Source organism: Chanodichthys erythropterus, chromosome 9 (assembly GCF_024489055.1).
Source record: "Chanodichthys erythropterus isolate Z2021 chromosome 9, ASM2448905v1, whole genome shotgun sequence".
Lineage (NCBI taxonomy): Eukaryota > Metazoa > Chordata > Actinopteri > Cypriniformes > Xenocyprididae > Chanodichthys > Chanodichthys erythropterus.
The window spans coordinates 4,006,844-4,025,024 of record NC_090229.1 but is presented as its reverse complement, the minus strand read 5'-3'; the positions used below and the strand labels follow the sequence as shown (position 1 = coordinate 4,025,024).

Here is an 18,181-nt window from a genome sequence, read left to right as displayed (position 1 = left end):
GATGTGTTAGTTGGGTTAGGTGATGTGGTAGTTGGGTTAGTTGATGTGTTAGTTGGGTTAGGTGATAGTTGTGTTAGTTGGGTTAGTTGATGTGTTAGTTGGGTTAGGTGATGTGTTAGTTGGGTTAGGTGATGTGGTAGTTGTGTTAGTTGGGTTAGTTAATGTGTTAGTTGGGTTAGTTAATGTGGTAGTTGTGTTAGTTGGGTTAGTTAATGTGGTAGTTGTGTTAGTTGGGTTAGGTGATGTGGTAGTTGTGTTAGTTGGGTTGTGCCACCTGTTGGCAGCAGGAAGTGTGGCACTTTGAAATGACTTTGCCATATTTCCTTTGTATTTACTCTTTTACATGCATGTCGCCCATTGTTCACTGTTTTCCTAAGGCCAACATGTGGCGGTGATCCCGGGTGCGAGGGCCCTTTCATTGCTGCTTGCAGCTTTAATTTCAGCTGTTTCTGAATCATTCCTTACGCTTCTTCTAAAAATCTTTCAAAGTGATTAAAATGAATGAAATCAGGTGGATCTAATTATGTAATAGAAACTTTATCAAAATCTGAAACACAAACAGTTCAGCTGATGTGAATGTTACCTGTGGTTGAGCAGCTCATTGTGGCCAGCAGACAGCCGATGAGAATCACAGCGGGAGCCATCAGGATCAGTGTCAGAGGCCTGCCAGTGATCTTCTGACTTGCATCATCTAGAGTCCAGCCCCCTGCCAACACACACAGATGCCAAAGACCGATAAATCAAGTTCTTTTCTCAGGTTGTGTGCATGACTGATCAAACATTTCAATTTATCCTGAAATATTGGTTATGATGCTATTAAAATATTTGAATGTCTGATGAAGATTTCCAGGCTGTCACAGTGCGCAGGACTTTTTTTCTGTTGCAGTGACCGTGTCCTACACACCCGCAGACTTGATGAGACTTGATGGTTTTTATGCTACTATGAAATAACAAATGTCATCTGAACAATAAATTCAAGTCACTTCATAATTCTTATTTCAGGCTAAAGATACAAATTATTTTTATATTGTGTCATCTTGTACTCACCATCATGTCCTACACAAAACTGTGCAAATTTTTCTTGAAGTGCTTAAGATGAATGTAAGAATGTCCTGGTTGCTCTTTTCCATATGATGAAATTGCTGAGCACCAAAATGAGAAAAAAGCATTATAAATGTAACATGACAGTAGTTCATACAACACATATACTATTTTCCAAGTCATTTAATACCTTTAAATTACAAAAAGACTGAAATTTAAGCCATTATTCAGTTATTATCTTGCTCTCTGAAGCTCTGAAGAAAATTACTAATTTGTGCGGATAGGAAGATGTTCAGAATTAATATTAATGAAAAAAGACTTTACTCACATAAAGCTACTTGTAATAAAGCAATATAAAACTAAATAAAAGCTGTTCTTTTGAAATTTCTATTCATCAGAGACGTCTTTCAAAAAAATTCAGTTAATCTTATAGATAAAAATGAACGTCATGTGGGATTATAATTTGATATTACATGAGTATGAATAAATATGATTACTCAATTATCATTTTGGCTATTTATGTATTACAAATATGAAAAAAAAATTCATTTACATGTATCTTTTAGTCATTTCTGTTGTAAAGCCTTCAGGCAGGCAGAGGGGAAGTTGAGTTGCTCGTGATGGTTTAGTTAATGTCAGATATTTTTAAGGGAGATAAAGCAAGTATGTATTTTCAGTATGTTTGTAAGCTAAATATCTTGTTTTACATGCTCCATCAAAAACAAAACCAACATTTCAATGGCTAGTTTCACCAAAAATTGTCAGAGAGAAACTGCGGTTCTCTGCATTAAAAAAAATCTGTTTCAGCAGTGCAAACTGGATCAAATCATGGTCCATTTATGTGTGTGAATGTTAGATCTTGTGGTCATTCGGTGTGTTCACACTGCCATCAGCAGGTTAAGCTCAGGAACTGATGATCACCAGGGTTTGGAGACGTTCACAGCTGTCTTGCTGCACAGACACAGACCGTCTCTTGTAATGTCTCATGTCATCAAACTCTGTTCCTCTGAAAGGCTTGATAACACTTCTTCTTTCTGACAGTGCTCCGTCTGTGGTCAGATGCATCTAAACATCCAGCGAGAGAGAACAAAGTGCTTTAGTGAAGCCGGTCGAAGGGCTTTCTGTTATTAACAGGGATAATCAGCAACCTGCTAAATGATCCACCTGCTATGCAAATACTCAAACTCACACACACACGTTCAGCACGCTACTTACTGTCCTCATATACAAAGTTCTAGGAGATTTGCATCCAAACCTCACAGCAGAGAGCTTCTGATGAACTGAACACCTCATGCATCATGGTAAAGTACAGTTATTTATATTTATTTCATGTTGCATGTTAGGAATCCAGACAAATTTACATGTTATGGGCATTTTGAGTTGGTTTCAGATGCTGTTTTATATGTAAACATCAATGAAATCATAATTTGGTGTGTTTATGTAGTAGTAGTTTCATTTATTACCGGTAAGTGATATCAGATACTGTATATATCACATATATTTCAGAAAGGTTAGTTGTTTTCTACTTTAAAAGCTGCTAATGTTTCAGCTTCACATTAAATAAAGCGTCGCATTGTTCTCTGTATGATGCAATTGAAGCACTGATCTGATAAAACCCGGAAAAAATGGCAATGTTTCAGCTTCCCCTTACCTAGCCAACCCAGCTGAATAGTTATGAAAGAAAAAGTGATGTGCTGTTTTTCTCTGTGACATTTATATTTATATTACACACTCTATCCATATACATTTACACAATCTTTTACTATCTGGGAAGTGTTTAAAAAAAACCAAGTGGTAAAGATCGATACATATTGTTCTTGTTAGGCACTGGGAATAAAAATGTGAATGTGTACATTTTGTTATGAGTGTTTTCGTCACCAGAGAAATACTGTATTGCTCAGAAAAGGCTGATTTCTTTATTTTTTAGAGTTTCTTTGGGAAGTTTGGGAAAACATCTGTACTGTAAGTACTAAAGTGTTTTTTTTTTCTTCATAAAACATAAATTTTTCCACCTGTACATCTTGCATCACTATAATTTACCTCTTTTTTCTTCTGTACAGACATAGTGGACCACCCGCCCCGCCCAGGAGAACAGGTGCATTCATGACAATAGGCCCTACCTGTGTAAAAGCAGTCAAAAGATTAAAACATCCATGTATTTCCCCCCTAACATCAAGATTTTAGGGATAGGGGATAAATAATACTTTTAGTCATACTTTCAATCACTATTTCTTAATTTAATTGGTTTGAATTACCTTTTAACATTTGCAGCTCACATATATTTTAATATATAAATTATTAAAAGTACAAATAAACTATGTAGCTTCTGTAGTTAATAAGAGGTTATATCAACTGTACATATAATTCAAAAAGTTTGGCTGAAATATATAAATACAAAAGCAAAAATAAAATTAATTAGCTAATATGTAAACAAATAGGCTAATATATATAATATATAAACCTCAAATGCATTAAACAAATAGGCATGCACATATAATAACAATATATGTATACACATACAAACCTTTCAAACAGCAGAGAGGTTGGTTAGTTTGCATATTAATGGCTCAGTATTTTAATTCTTTGTGGCTTCATTTTCCCTTATGTCATTTCTCTTTCTGCGGCCTCAAACTGCTTTAAAGAGTAAACAACAAGAGCACCAACGACTTAATCAAAAATAAGCAAGTGTTTTTGCTTTGTATTTCTTATTTTCTGTGTTTCTGTCAAAAATGAGCATTTTGGGGAAGGTTTTTCGATAGGAATCGGATAATAACTCGAGTTCCCAGCATGCACCGCGGCATGAATAAATCATACAGGATTACTTGGGCTACTGTTTATTTTGTTTTACAGTTTATTGATTTTATTTTTGCTGCCGATATATATGTAGTCTGTATTAACACAAGACGCGTCACTCGTATTGTTTTGAATGGGAGAAAGTAGCCTATAGCAATATGGCTGAATAAGTCCCGCCTTCTAAATAAGAGCCAATCGCCGATTGGTAAAATCATCGCGTCACTGCAGCGGCCATTAGAAGCTCCGGTTTCTATAGAAACAGTCAGACTTGCGCCTCCGAAATGAGACGCGCATTTAGGACTGTGCATGCGCATTAGCTTGATCCAGCCTGAAAAATACAGTTTATTTTGTCATGATTTGAGCGTTTAGAAACAAAATATATCAGACAGTTGTTATCAGATTTCTTTGATGATTTCAAATATGAAATTTAATCGAAAGCTTGGCAAACAGCTTTGGGGAATTTGATGTTTCCCCATTCAAAGAGATAGGAGCTGCACTTGAATGCCCGAGAGGCGTTTCAAAGATGACTGCCGAGTGAAATGACTTGTCTTAAACGTGATGATAATTCAGAGTTCGTATTTATTTACTTATTTTTGTCATCGTTAATGTGAATATAATGTGTTCTTGCATGTTTCTGTATTTGTCTTTTTATTTGTCGCTTCATACTCGCATTTAGGCTAAGTGACGAAATGCAAACCAAAGACTAATAACCATAACACAAACGTGTCACTCGTATTGTTTTGAATGGGAGAAAGTGTAACGCGCAATATGGCGGAATAAGTCCCGCCTTCTAAAGCCAAGAGCCAATCGCCGACTGGTAAAGTCATCGCATCACTTCAGCGGCCGTTAGAATCACCGGTTTCTATAGAAACAGTCAGACGCGCGCCTCCGTAGAGACGCGCATTTAGGTCTGCACATGCGCATTAGCTTGATCCAGCCTGAAAAATAGTTTTATTTTGTCATGATTCGAGCATTTAGAAATTAAATTTATGAGCCGGTTGTTGTAAGAATTCAGTTGTGACTTCAAATATGAAATTTAATCGTAAGGTTGGTGAACAGTTTTGGAGAATTTGATGTTTCCCCATTCAAAGAGATGCCCGAGAGGCGTTTCAAAGATGGCCGCCGATTGAAATGACTTGTCTTAAAGGGACTTTGATGCAACACAAACACAATAATAGAAGTCAGGATTAAATGTTTGAGTATTGTACTGATCTATAAATGTATTTTAGTTTCTTCAAACTGTGAGTGATTTCATTCCAACTCTTAAACATTGTAGATACCAGCTCTGCATACGGCTGGCCAGAAGGGGAATTTGTAAGTATTGTGCGGATCACCTGTCTAAAATACACACACACACACACACACGCACACACACACACACACACACACACACACACACACACACACACACACACACACACACACACACACACACACACACACACACACACACACACACACACACACACACACAAGGTTAAAGGTGTGGGAACAGCAGTGTTTATCTTTCTTCCTGTTGCTTGTGTCACCACATGGTATCAGTTCCCTTACCACTTTAATAGATAATTACTGATTTTTGTGAGACACTTTCATGACGTTATCCTGATACATCTACTGTCAGTCAGTCTTCCTTTTTCAGTGACATGTAATTCTCTTTTTTCATTTTATTTTTCCGTCTCATTGGTATGTGTTATTAATTGTGTACTGTTTTGAGCATTAATAATAATTATATATATATATATATATATATATATATATACACTGCTTCCTTCTGCCCTCTGATGGGTAATCTGAAGCTGTATAATTGTACCATAAGGCATAATCATTCAGCATTTACCTCTTGTGACCCAGTTAGTGATGCATCTGAGCTGTTATATTTTATTATTTGACGTATTTTATTTTAGAAACTTCTGAACATGATCTTTGTTTACTTTAATCTGTGCTTTTACAGGATGAGGAAGATGGTGATACATATGAAGCCCCACCATGTGAGCGTCCCACCATTAAAGCCCCACCTCGCCAAGTAGAGGAGAACGTTTACCTGGGTACATCTCTCTCTCTCTCTCTCTCTATCTCTCTATCTATCTATCTATCTATCTATCTATCTATCTATCTATCTATCTATCTATCTATCTATCTATCTATCTATCTATCTATCTATCTATCATCTGTTAAAGCGACCCAATGGTTTTTGATAATTATTGATCTACAGAGTCCATAGAATTGTCCTGCACTGGTTTTATTTTGATTGTGTGAAAAACCTAGGACTAGTTCGCAAAAGTAGGTTTTTAAAATATTCACTAATAATTAATGAATCAATCTCTGATTGACAGCATTTGTTCTTGAGGCAAAGTTGTTCAGCATGAGGAGATCTATCAAATGATATGCATATTGTGTGGATTTATGAAACACCATGTGATTACTGAGTCACGAAACTCGTTAGCACCAACTAGTGGCTGATTTCTTTCAAAATTCTTACAGACCTCCAGGCCCATGATTTGATCATGCACACCGAGATTAGTTCCGATCGGCCTCCGTTAACCTTGTCTAATAGGTGCTCAAAATTCATTGGCTGATGGCGGCCATGTTTTTTGAGATACGCCAATGTCATGTCAATGTCATACGCCTATCATGACCCCTTGGACTAAGACACTGCATCCCGAATTTCAAGTCGATCGGACTAACAGTTGCGTAGTTACAGCTGTTTTCATGGTTTTTTTTCGTGTTATAGCGCCACCTAGTGGCCAATCATCACAATTTTTTTATTGTGACCAAAAACTTAGCCCATACACAGGTGTACCAAGTTTGGTGCAAATATCTAATTTCGTTCTCGAGTTATAGCCATTTTAGTAAAAGTGGTTCCGCCCACATCGTACGTTTTGGCGCCCCTTAGTGGCCGTGAATCAAAATTTAAACTTTTTTTTAAATAATTATTGATACTCAGACTCCAGAGAACATTTCTGCACTGGTTTGGTTCCAGTCGGGCAAAAACCCTAGGACTAGTTCGCTATCTATCTATCGTTCGCTCATTTGTTCATTCTATCGTTAGTTCTGTAATTTGTTCTATCATTATATTGTTCGTTTGCTCGTTCATTCTATCATTCATTGTATAATTCGATCGTTCTATCATTATTTCTATCATTCGATCGTTCCTTCTCTCCTTTTGTCATTCTATTGTTCATTCTATCATTCGTTCTATCATTTGTTCTATCATTCTATTGTTCGTTCTATCGTTCGTTCTATCATTTTATCATTTGCTAGTTTGTTCACTTGTTCGCTTGCTCATTCATTTGCTCGTTCATTCTGTCATTCATTGTATCATTTGATCGTTCGTTGTATCATTCAATTGTTCGTTCTATCATTCGTTTTATCATTCGTTCAAAAATTCCATTGTTTGTTCTGTCATTATATTGTTCGTTCTATCATTTGTTCTATCGTTCTATTTTTGTTCTATCATTCTACCACTCGTTCTATCCTTTTGTCATTCTATCGTTCATTCTATCATTCGTTCTATCGTTTTATTGTTCATTCGCTTGTTCGTTTGCTCGATCATTTGCTCGTTCATTCGCTCATTCATTGTATCATTCATTGTATCATTCGATCATTCATTGTATCATTCATTCTATCATTATATTTATCGTTCTATCATTTGTTTTAACATTCTATCATTCGTTCTATCATTCTATCGCTCGTTCTATCATTTGTTCTGTTGTTCTATCATTCGTTCTATCATTCTGTCATTCTATTGTTTGTTCTGTCGTTCATTCTATCATTTGTTGATATCTATTCATCTTAATTACCACAGATGGCTTACTTAGTTATCTTTGCATGGATTGTAATATTGAAAATATTTGACCATTAAAAAATATACACATGTATTTTATTTTTTATTGTTTATAATAATTAATTATGCTGACAAATTTATATTTAATGTGATTTAGTTTCTAATATAGTGTTTTTTCTTTATAGGTTATCCAGACAGAAACCCAAACCCTGTTATTCCCAAAAGACAGGCAGCACCGCCGCCACGACCAGCCAAGATCCTCCCGATAGGGAAAAGCACAGTAAAAAACATCCTTGTGCTCAAATTATTGCAATATCTGTGTCTTTAATATGAGTTAATTTAACAAAAGAGGCATGTGTAACTTTTAGATTCAGTTGTGCTTGTTTTACGTCTAGAAGCCAGAGCCGCCTCATGATCCAGAAGAGTTTTACATCGACCCCAATGATGGCAAACGTGAGTCTCTTTGAACTCTGATCAATGGTGTTCATTCTACAGCCTGTTTCTATCAGCCTCTCATGTGTCTGTGCTGCATGATGACATTAATATTTTGTAGAAGAGAGCTTTGGTTTACATACTTGAATTTCTCCCCTCATTTTCTTGGCTTTTTTCTGTCAAATAAAGGTAAAATGAGCCCATCAGAATTATGTTTTTGTTCAAAAGTCTAGGGTCAGTAAGATTTTATAATGTTCTGAAAGTCTCACCAATTCTGCATTCATTTGATTAAAAATACAGTAAAAACAGCAATATTGTGAAATATTTTTTACAATTTAAAATAACTGTTTTCTATGTGAATATATTGTAAAATGTAATTTATTTCTGTGATGCAAAGCTGAATTTTCAGCATCTGTAATCCAGTCTTCAATGTCACATGATCCTTCAGAAATTCTCGAATTCTTTGATGAATAGAAAGTTCAAAAAACAGCATATAATGTCTTTACTGTCACTTTTGATCAATTTAATGCATTCTTGCTGATTTAAGGTATTCATTTCTTTAAAAAAATCTTACTGACCCCAGAGATTTGAATGGTAGTGTAATTCAGAGATGCAATAAAACTCTTCAACATTATATTCTCTGTCTGTAGCCCCTGAGGTGATACGTAAAGATAAACCTGGTAAAAAAGCCCCACCTAAGAGACCCCCGATGAGACCTCCACTGGCCCCTCAGCAGGATGAAGGTCATTTCAAGATGTATAGATTTTCAAATTGGATTTTATTAGTTGATAAAACACTGCACTTTTAGTTACTGTACTCTCTGACCTTCTAGATGTTTACTTGGACCCAAATGAAGGACAGGTAAGCTTGACCGAGCATTGAAAATGATAACGAAAAAAATTCTTGTCAGGTGTCATGTGATCATTTTAATATTACTCTATTTTTGTTTCTGTCAGGATGATGATGATACCTATTTAGAGCCTGTAGCAGGTCAGTGCTCCACGAATATATAGCTTAAAATTATTTTATAGAATGATAACGTGACTTTAAATCATATTTGTCATTCGTTGTTTTATTTTTTTCCAGAACCTCCTTCATCCCGAAACCCGATGCGTGTGCCAATGCCCCCTAAAAGTGTAGGGCGAGACCCTCTACCACCAATGTGCGTATGTCTCTGTATGTCTAAATCAGGATTAATATAGTTAAATATATCTAAAATCATAAAAATCACCTGAAATAAATTTAATGTTAAAATAACATTAAATAAAATTATAAAAAAAAAAAAAAAAAAAACTTTATTTCAGCTAGCTGCCAAAGCAACATTTCTCTTTGTCATTTATTTTAAATTGATGTAGTAAAATAAAATTATCCATATCGGAAATTGCAAACAAAGTAGAAATTATATCTATACAATCTGTATCTATAGAAATCACCAAATGATTCATTGATTAACCATTAAGATCATTTGGATTAAATAATAGACAAATGTATTAAACTGAATGAAAAGAGATGCAAATGAAAAGTTTGATAGTAATAGCATTATGAAAGGCAGTTACTATGAATGAAACATTTATATAGATGAAACACTTATTTTGTGAAAAGATAATTTGTGATTTTGTGTATTGTACTAACACAACTGAAAACATGCTGATTAATCACGATTAATTGCATCTAACATAAGTTTGTAAGTATATAATATGTGTGCGTGCTGTCAAATTGATTAATCGCGATTAATCACATCTAACATAAGTTTGTAAGTATATATCTGTGCATGCTGTCAAATAGATTAATCTTAATTCATCGCATCTAAGTTTGTTACTATATAGATATATTAAAAAATTTAATGACAAAAACGCTAAAACTAAAATACAAAAATAAAAAATAACTCTCAAATTTTTAAAAAACGTAACAAATTTACATTAAAGGAGGGACCCTAGTCTACAGTAGAGACCAGAATATCACAGAGACTTGAAGCGGGAATCTCCTCAATTAGGCCAGTAAGAAACTGCCTAGCAACACCCTAGTAACCCCCCTGAACCACCTCACAATGTGTTAAAAAACACTCTGAACACTTTTGCAACTGCATGACAATGTGCTGCAGCTACTCAGATTTTTACATAAGCGAACATCTAAAGATGTTTTACATTTGCGAAATCTAGTATGGTAATGCTTTTTCTTGTCTTACAGAATGAAACCACCTGTTCCCAGAGCCCATTCTGTAAGTACTGTACTAGTTTCACACACTAACAAACACACATGCATTCATTACAGTGATTTTCTCTTGAGATCTGATTTATTTGTTGGTTTCCTCAGAGTTCGCTCCTGGTCACTGAGTCTCTGAGCAAAGGTTAGTGAGTTTCTCTACTTTAGACGTGTTTTGCTCTTGAAGTCATGAGCCACATGTACAGCTTCGCTTGACCTCTTGTCTGATTGTTTAGCTCAGCTACCAGAAATAAAAATCAGAAGTAGTACTCTTTCTGGCCAGCTGCCTCCACCTGCACTAAACAGCAAACCAGTTCCTCCCATCATCATCCCCAAAGAACTCAAACCCAGGTGCGTCTGTGAAGCCTTTACATGAAAACGATTCAGATATATTTCACACTAAAATCAAAGGAATTATATTGTGCATGTATATTTTGGGTCCAGTAAGAATATTTGCATTGTGACATTATTTTCATAAAAATTCCCACAAACTTGCCCAATTCCCTGTCGTCCAGTATAAACCAAAAAATGAATTTTCATTAATCTAATGTGAAAAAATAACAATATTTAAAATGTATACCTCATAGTTGTATTTGTTACATGGCTTTTTATTCATGCTGAATTTATTAAAGTTAATATTGGTTGAATTTTCAAGTTTTCTTTTAGTCTCACTGATATACTATTATAGCTTTTGTTAATATTGTGAATTTAGATTTTATTTTATATATATTTATTTACATTTTATTTTTTATTTAATATTTTATTTATTTTAATCTAAATTTATATTCATGAATGTTGTTCTGAATGAAGCAATACAATTTAATAAAATTTAAAATAAAATATAAAATAATAATAAACATGTTATAAATGTTTAATTTTTTCCAGTTTTACATTTTATATATTGTAACTTTTGTTAATATTTTGATATTTTGTTGTGTTTTTGTTTTTGTTGTTGTTGTTGTTTTAATTAGTTTTATTAGTTTTAGTTATTTTAGTACTTCAACTTAAACCAAACAAAAAATGAGAAAAGTTGACTTGGCAATATAAAATAAGGTTTTTTTTTTTTTTTTCATTTTTTTTTTTTTTTTTTTTTCCAAGTAATAAAAATGTTATTAGTGTTAGATTTAGTTAACAATAATAACCTTGAATTTTACATTACTGTCTTACAGTTTTGATTTGTTTTTTTGCATTAGTGTAATGAGCATTTGGGGGCAATATGTGGACTGAATTGTCATGAAAATAGTCACATTGCCTTTTGTTTTTTTTTCTGTTGAAATATAAGATGTGCATTTCTTTATGACATTTGCCTCTTCCTCATCGCTGGCATAATCAAATTTCTGTCAATATGTTGTGCTTCCAGTCCTCCTCCACCTCCATCTCTGGACAGCACAGGTGATTAGATTTATTATTTTTCTTTTTTTGTCATTCTCTGTCAGTCAGAAGTTCAGTTTCTACTGCTTGACATGAACACTTAGGGTTAGTCCTCTGGTATAAAGGCTGTGGCATTTATTTTAGATCAGTGACCACATCAGTATTGAATAATATCAGTGATTTTGTCTGGAAGATTTGTCTGATATTAGAAGTCACTGATATGAGGGCTTATATTTTTAGATTTAAATGATCTTTTCACACGACAAGAGTCAAAATAATTTAAGAGTTTCATCTTTTCTAATGCACAGGATTCATCTGAATTCTGAAGGACTTTTTGTAACTGTTATCATATGTCACATGAAACAATTACTGTTATCAAAATCAGTCATAATTTCCATATCAGTCCTTCCCTAATTAATTCGTGTTCTTTCCTCATACAGGGCATTCTTTTGGAGTAAAGCCAGCTGCACAGGTAAACACAACAGACACAGTCAATGTTTCATGTGATTGGTGGCAGACTTTATTCAGTAACTGATTGGCTGACGGTTTTTATCACGATCAGGGGGCGGGGCTTCAGGACACAGAGTGGTTTGCTGGAGTTTGTGACCGTAAGACTGCGGAGGAAACCGTGTTCAGGATTAACAAGGTGGGATGGGAATGTTGTTCTGAAATGAAGTAATAAAATAAAAGATATAAAAAAGAATGTAAAAAAATGTATTATATATATATATTTTAACCTTTAATTTAATTTTTTTGTATATTTAATTTTTCATCTAAATGGGAATGTTGTTCTGAAATGAAGTAATAAAATAAAATATATAAAAAAGAATGCAAAAAAATTATTTTATATAAATATAAAATAATTTTATATATATATAAATATAAAATAATGTAAAATATAAAAATATTATTAAAAATTAAGTAATAAAATATAAAATAAATAAATATAAATTAAAAAGTAAAAAATAACTTCTTTATATATATATATATATATATATATATATATATATATATATATATATATATATATATATATAAGATAAAAATATATATAGATGGTGGAATAAACAAATTGTTTCTGTTTATTTGTGATTTGTATTTTATTGAAATGTTTAATGTTTATCATCTAAATGGAAATGTTCACTTGAGTCATGTTATATATCATAATATATCATATTCTCAAATTAAGCTACTAACCTTATAATATTTAACATTTGTCATAAAAGAAGACATTTTGAGTTAATTTTGACAGGGTTCCTACGCGGTTTGGAAAAGTATGGAAAAGTATGGAATTTGATTTGAGTTTTTTCCAGGTCTGGAAAAGTATGGAAAAAAGAAATCAGAGTATGGAAAAATATTTGTGTTTCCAGACTATTGCCTCTATTCATTTTTCTAATTTATTATACCTGCAAACTAGTCACTTTGTGGCGAAATTAGCAGTTTTTAATCAAAATACATAATTTATGTGAATCGTTTACATCCGAAGAGTTATTTTTTCGGGGTGAGTGACTGTGTGACACAAGATTCTCATAAGAATTGCAAATGGGGTTACTATTTTTCCATAGACTGGAGTTAGTCACGATCTGTGTCTGTGCTCTGTGGCGTGACAGATCGCTGTAGCGCTCGTGAACCAGCCATCTCTTTGACTTTACTAGTTACAACACAAAATGATTGAACATCTGAAGGTATGTTGAAAGATACAGTACAACTTACCAAAATCTGTCATGTCACATGCAATCGATTAATCAGCGTTTCAACCGCAGAAAGGCGTCAATAAAACAGCTTGTAAAAATGTCACATTTAGCCTACCTCAGAAAAGCCTTACAATGTCCAATAACTCATCATTTAGCTACAAAAATGAACTTTGAGAGGAGCATTTTGATAAATATATGCTCTATAGGCTATTACATATTCATTGTATTTGTACTTAACATGTGCTTCTATATTGAATACATAAATCTGTTTTATGACAGTCACCATTTAAATGTTTAGGCCTACATAAAAAGAGTAGAAAAATAATTGTCACCTTGATTATAACGTTATTATAAAAACTTCCTTATGTGTAAGTTAGCCTATATGTAAGTAACTTACGATCAATTTAACCTAATATTATAATGACGTACCAGCTGTGGTTCCCTGTATTGTTTACAGCATTAGTTGAGAGATTTTTTTCTTTGAGGAAATTTGCCATGTACTGTACCTGATAGGCCCAAATTAATCAATACTGAATCAAAGGTAATCAAATCAAAATCAAATCGCAAGCTTCTGAATCAAAATCACATTCGATTGTGAAATTTGTCAATGCTCAGCCCCGGTGCCAAAATGTTTTATTTTTTATTTTTTTACTTGAAGCAAATGTTGTTTTTTTCCATTTATTTTCTTTTCAGAGTGCACCAGAATGCTTCCTTTACATGTTAAAATCACAAAAATCTTCTCCTGGGGGAGGATGCCCCCAGACCCCCTACAACTATCTACTTTCTACATGTCACCTTTTTCACCTCTCTACTGCTTGTGCTACACATACTCGTAGGCTACTCTATAAAAATACTTTGATACATATAATATATGATACATATAATGTCGAGAACAGAGCAGATGGATAAATCACAGAAGGATCTCTATAAAGGAAATGTATCGAATTAATAGACAAAATAAATATTCACGCCTATGTAGTGAGTGGTATGGCCGGAAAGGGAAACAAACTAAGTCATGCCAACTTGTTAAACGGAATATATTAGTACTTGTAGATTTTATCCCCAACAAAAGTTACAGAGGTACGTGGTTTTTAAGAAGAGAAGGGCCTAGACATGAATACTAAATACAAAACTTTATTTCAACAATCAAACACTAATTTAAAAATCACTAAAAGACTGTAGGACCCGGACTACAAACATAAAGCAGTGACATTTCCTCTCTCAAGATCCATTAATCAGTTCATGTGAGTACAGTGGTTCATTATTAATATTATAAAGCGGCGAGAATATTTTTGGTGCGCCAAAAAACATAGAAAAGGAGACCGAGGCTCACCAATGGCAGAAATCGTTTGGAAGGAGGTCTGGAAATTTGAGTATTGAAAAGTATGGAATTTTTAAATGGAAAATGTGTAGGAACCCTGTTTTGAGTGTGTGTTGTCACAGTTGTCATGGTTGTGTCTCTTTCCCTGTCATCACGCAGGACGGCACGTTTCTGGTCCGGTTCAGTAGCTCTCAGAACGACCGTCAGCCCTACACGCTGGTCGTGCTCTACCGTCAGACCGTTTACAACATCCCTGTGCGCTTCCTGGAGGACTCGCACCACTACGCGCTGGGAAAAGAGGGCAAGAAGACGGAAGAGGTAGAGGAAGATCTGCGTTCACTGTGCTGTTTGTCAAATTCACATGTAGTATGATCAGAAAAAAACAAACATATAACATGCCAGAAACATAATAATCACTGCATTAATGATCCAGTCACAGACTCTTAATTTAAATCCAAACAGAGACTTTTTACATACATTCTCCTAATGTAAGCAACCAGGAAGTGAATGTCGGATGTGTAATTTATGCATATGGCAGACGCTTTTATCCGAAGTGACTTACATTGCATTCAAGTGCTACATTTTTTTCAACGCATGCACTGCATTCCCTGGGAATTGAACCCATGACTTTAGTGTGGCTAACACCAGAATTTACCATATAAACTGAACTTGAAGCATGTTTAAACCCCTAATTTATTATTTTAAATGTATTATTTAATTTTTTTTCACATTATTATTTTTCATAGACATTGTTTAAATGTTTTGCGTTTTGGCTTATCTCCGTCTCATGTGACCACAAAATCTCTTCTCTCATCACAGCTGGATGATTTTATGCTTTTGGCAAACTCACTAAATACTTTTTTCCCCCCAGATACTTTACGGATTTATTCTCTAAACAATATCACATTGAAGCAAATTACTTTGAATTCATAATAATAATGATAATAATTATTGTTTTACTATTATTTTTACTATTATTAAATATATATATTAGTATATATTTATCTGTAATGCAATAATAGTAGTAAAACAATAATATATATATATATATAATATACATACATATATATATTATATTACATACACACAGCTTATATTCACTGTATATATATATATATAATATATCTTGTACTGAAATGAAGTAATAAATTAAATTATATAAAAGGAATGTAAAAATTGCTTAATATATATAATTTTTTTTTATTTAAGTTTTATTTTATTTTTTTTTTTTATATTTAATTTTTAACGTAATTGGGAATGTTGTTCTGAAATTAAGCAATAAATATATAAAATTAAAAATTAAATATAAAATAATGTAAAATATAAAAATATATATAAAATAACATAAAAATATTAAGCAAAATTTAAGTAATAAAATAAATAAATATAAATTAAAATGTAAAAAATAACATATATATAAAGATAAAAATATATATACATGGAGGAATTAACAATTGTTTCTGTTTTTTTGTGATTTGTATTTTATTGAAATGCTTAATGTTCATCATCTAAATGGGAATGTTCACTCGAGTCATTTTATATATATATATATATATATATATATATATATATATATATATATATATATATATATATATATATATATATATATATATAATATACACACTTAGCTTATATTCACTATATATATAACATCTTTGCCCTTTATTCAAATATCATAAAAAATATTGTTACAGATTTTGTAATCATATAAAGTAGTTGTGCTTTGATTCGATTGTTTTATTTGTGATAATGAAGCAATGAAACATGACAAATTTTGCTGACATAATTTTTGGCCAGGCTGTCATACAAAAAAAAATTATGAATACATGCAAAAACAAGAGAAAACCACCAAAATATTAATAACTATTACTTTTAACTATTATGTTGTAATCAATGTTTGCCTTTTTATTTTTTTGCCAAATGATTTTGTCTTGAACCAAGTTTAGCGTTTTGTTCCTCCCTTCCCAAAAATATAAAATATTTTCCTCATATTTTGATAGTTTAATCGAACGTGTAGGGTCATTAAAAACAGATATCACTTTTGGTTCTGCTACATATTGATATATTTCAAAATGTCAGTGCAAAATGACATTATATCAGTTAATATTGAAGTTCTGATAATCTCTGTCTTTGTTTCTCAGCTCTTCAGCAGTCTGCAGGAGATGATCTCGCATCACATGAAGAACCCCCTTCTGCTGATCGACCGTAAGAGTCAAGCTAAACACAGCACCCACCTCTCTCACCCCGTACGGCCCTAAACCACCCGCCCCTTCAGCCTGACCCTGACACAGATATTACATATAAAAACACTCACTCATACATAGCTTAAATTATTTATATGATTATGTTTGTCAAACATTAATAGTGTGTCTTGTGTTTAGTACCTTTCATGTTTGGGGATTTTGAATGTGGGGATGTAGTTTAGCTAAACTGTTACATATGTAATGTTTACAGGGCAACTTGTTGTCTTAATGTAAAATAGTTTGAATAAAGAAAAAAAACAACAACATGTGACCTTTCTGAATTTTTTTTTTTTTTTATCACACAAACATTGCATTCAGATTAAAATCAAAATTGCTTCATGACAGTGTTGTGAAGCTACTTTGCACCTGTAGTCTGCCAAACTACAATAGTGTTAAATGAAGTATTTATCAATATCATGGTACTTTGAAACAGTTTTCATTTTAAAGCTTGCTTGAAAGAACATGTATATTTTAAGCATTACCTTGCTACTGTACATATAGCAATATCATTATACTTTTTTAAATAGAGAGATCATGAACCTGAATGGTACTGTTCATGCACCATGTATTTATGGATATGTCGAGGAATAAAATTTTACTTTTTCATTATGATTAGTTTAACCCATTGGTCCTCTTCAGTCAAGAATGGCCAAAAATTTTAACTTTTTGAAATTTGACGTTTGTCGAATTATCTATGTGAACACACAAAATACACAAAACTGAGCCAGAAGACTCAAATAGCAGGTTGAAATCAGATTCATTAAGCAAATCTGTTCATTTTTGTTACATTTTTATTGATTTTTTTATGTTTTGTGTAACAAAATGTCCTCCTTTGTGTTTGGGTTTGACTGTAGTAAAATTAATGCAAAAACTGACACTTCAAATCAACATTTCAAACAAAAGAAAAAACTAAAACTTGAGAATGTCTAAGTATAAATCCAATTCCATAATGTAATAAAAATAAGTATTTATGTCTAAAAACCACTATAGAATTTATAAGACACTTTATATAGAACTATACAGGTATCTATCGGTTACACTACATGGCATTGCACAACTTTTTCTTTTTATACTCCCACCAGATGTCACTAATCTACCTTCAAAAAATGTGGTTTTATAAGCCTAGTCTCTCTTTTATCATGAAATTCTGCTTTAATTGAAAAATAATAATAAAAAAAAAATGTCAGAATTTTTTTTTGTTATTTTCAATGGAGGAAAAATAGCTAATAAAAATGGTATAAATATTGCATAGGATCATAAAACACCCTCAAATGTTTCAATAATAATCAAAAAATAT

General features: G+C 32.7%; 1 protein-coding gene across 2 annotated transcripts; it reads left to right on the top strand.

The window, feature by feature from the left end:
- Positions 1-621: 621 nt before the first annotated feature.
- si:dkeyp-117b11.1 (SH2 domain-containing protein 6) lies at positions 622-17,142 on the top strand. 2 transcript variants are annotated; one of them, XM_067393452.1, is made up of 20 exons: positions 622-757; positions 2,083-2,342; positions 2,969-3,003; positions 3,102-3,136; positions 5,111-5,148; positions 5,786-5,879; positions 7,804-7,898; positions 8,017-8,071; positions 8,701-8,793; positions 8,883-8,911; positions 9,007-9,040; positions 9,137-9,212; positions 10,238-10,268; positions 10,364-10,397; positions 10,489-10,603; positions 11,613-11,644; positions 12,064-12,095; positions 12,186-12,269; positions 14,798-14,956; positions 16,783-17,142. In XM_067393452.1, exons 2-20 carry the CDS (start codon positions 2,340-2,342, stop codon positions 16,897-16,899), a joined length of 1,191 nt encoding a protein of 396 aa, XP_067249553.1. In that variant the 5' UTR covers positions 622-757; positions 2,083-2,339; the 3' UTR covers positions 16,900-17,142. The 2 variants fall into 2 exon arrangements, with proteins under 2 accessions (XP_067249553.1, XP_067249552.1); XM_067393451.1 differs by having other exon boundaries at positions 8,014-8,071.
- Positions 17,143-18,181: the final 1,039 nt, after the last annotated feature.

Coding starts and splice junctions, on each gene's coding strand:
- si:dkeyp-117b11.1 (XM_067393451.1), top strand. Junction 3,004..3,101: donor TTTGGGAAAACATCTGTACT/GTAAGTACTAAA, acceptor TCTTCTGTACAG/ACATAGTGGACCACCCGCCC. Junction 12,270..14,797: donor CCGTGTTCAGGATTAACAAG/GTGGGATGGGAA, acceptor GTCATCACGCAG/GACGGCACGTTTCTGGTCCG.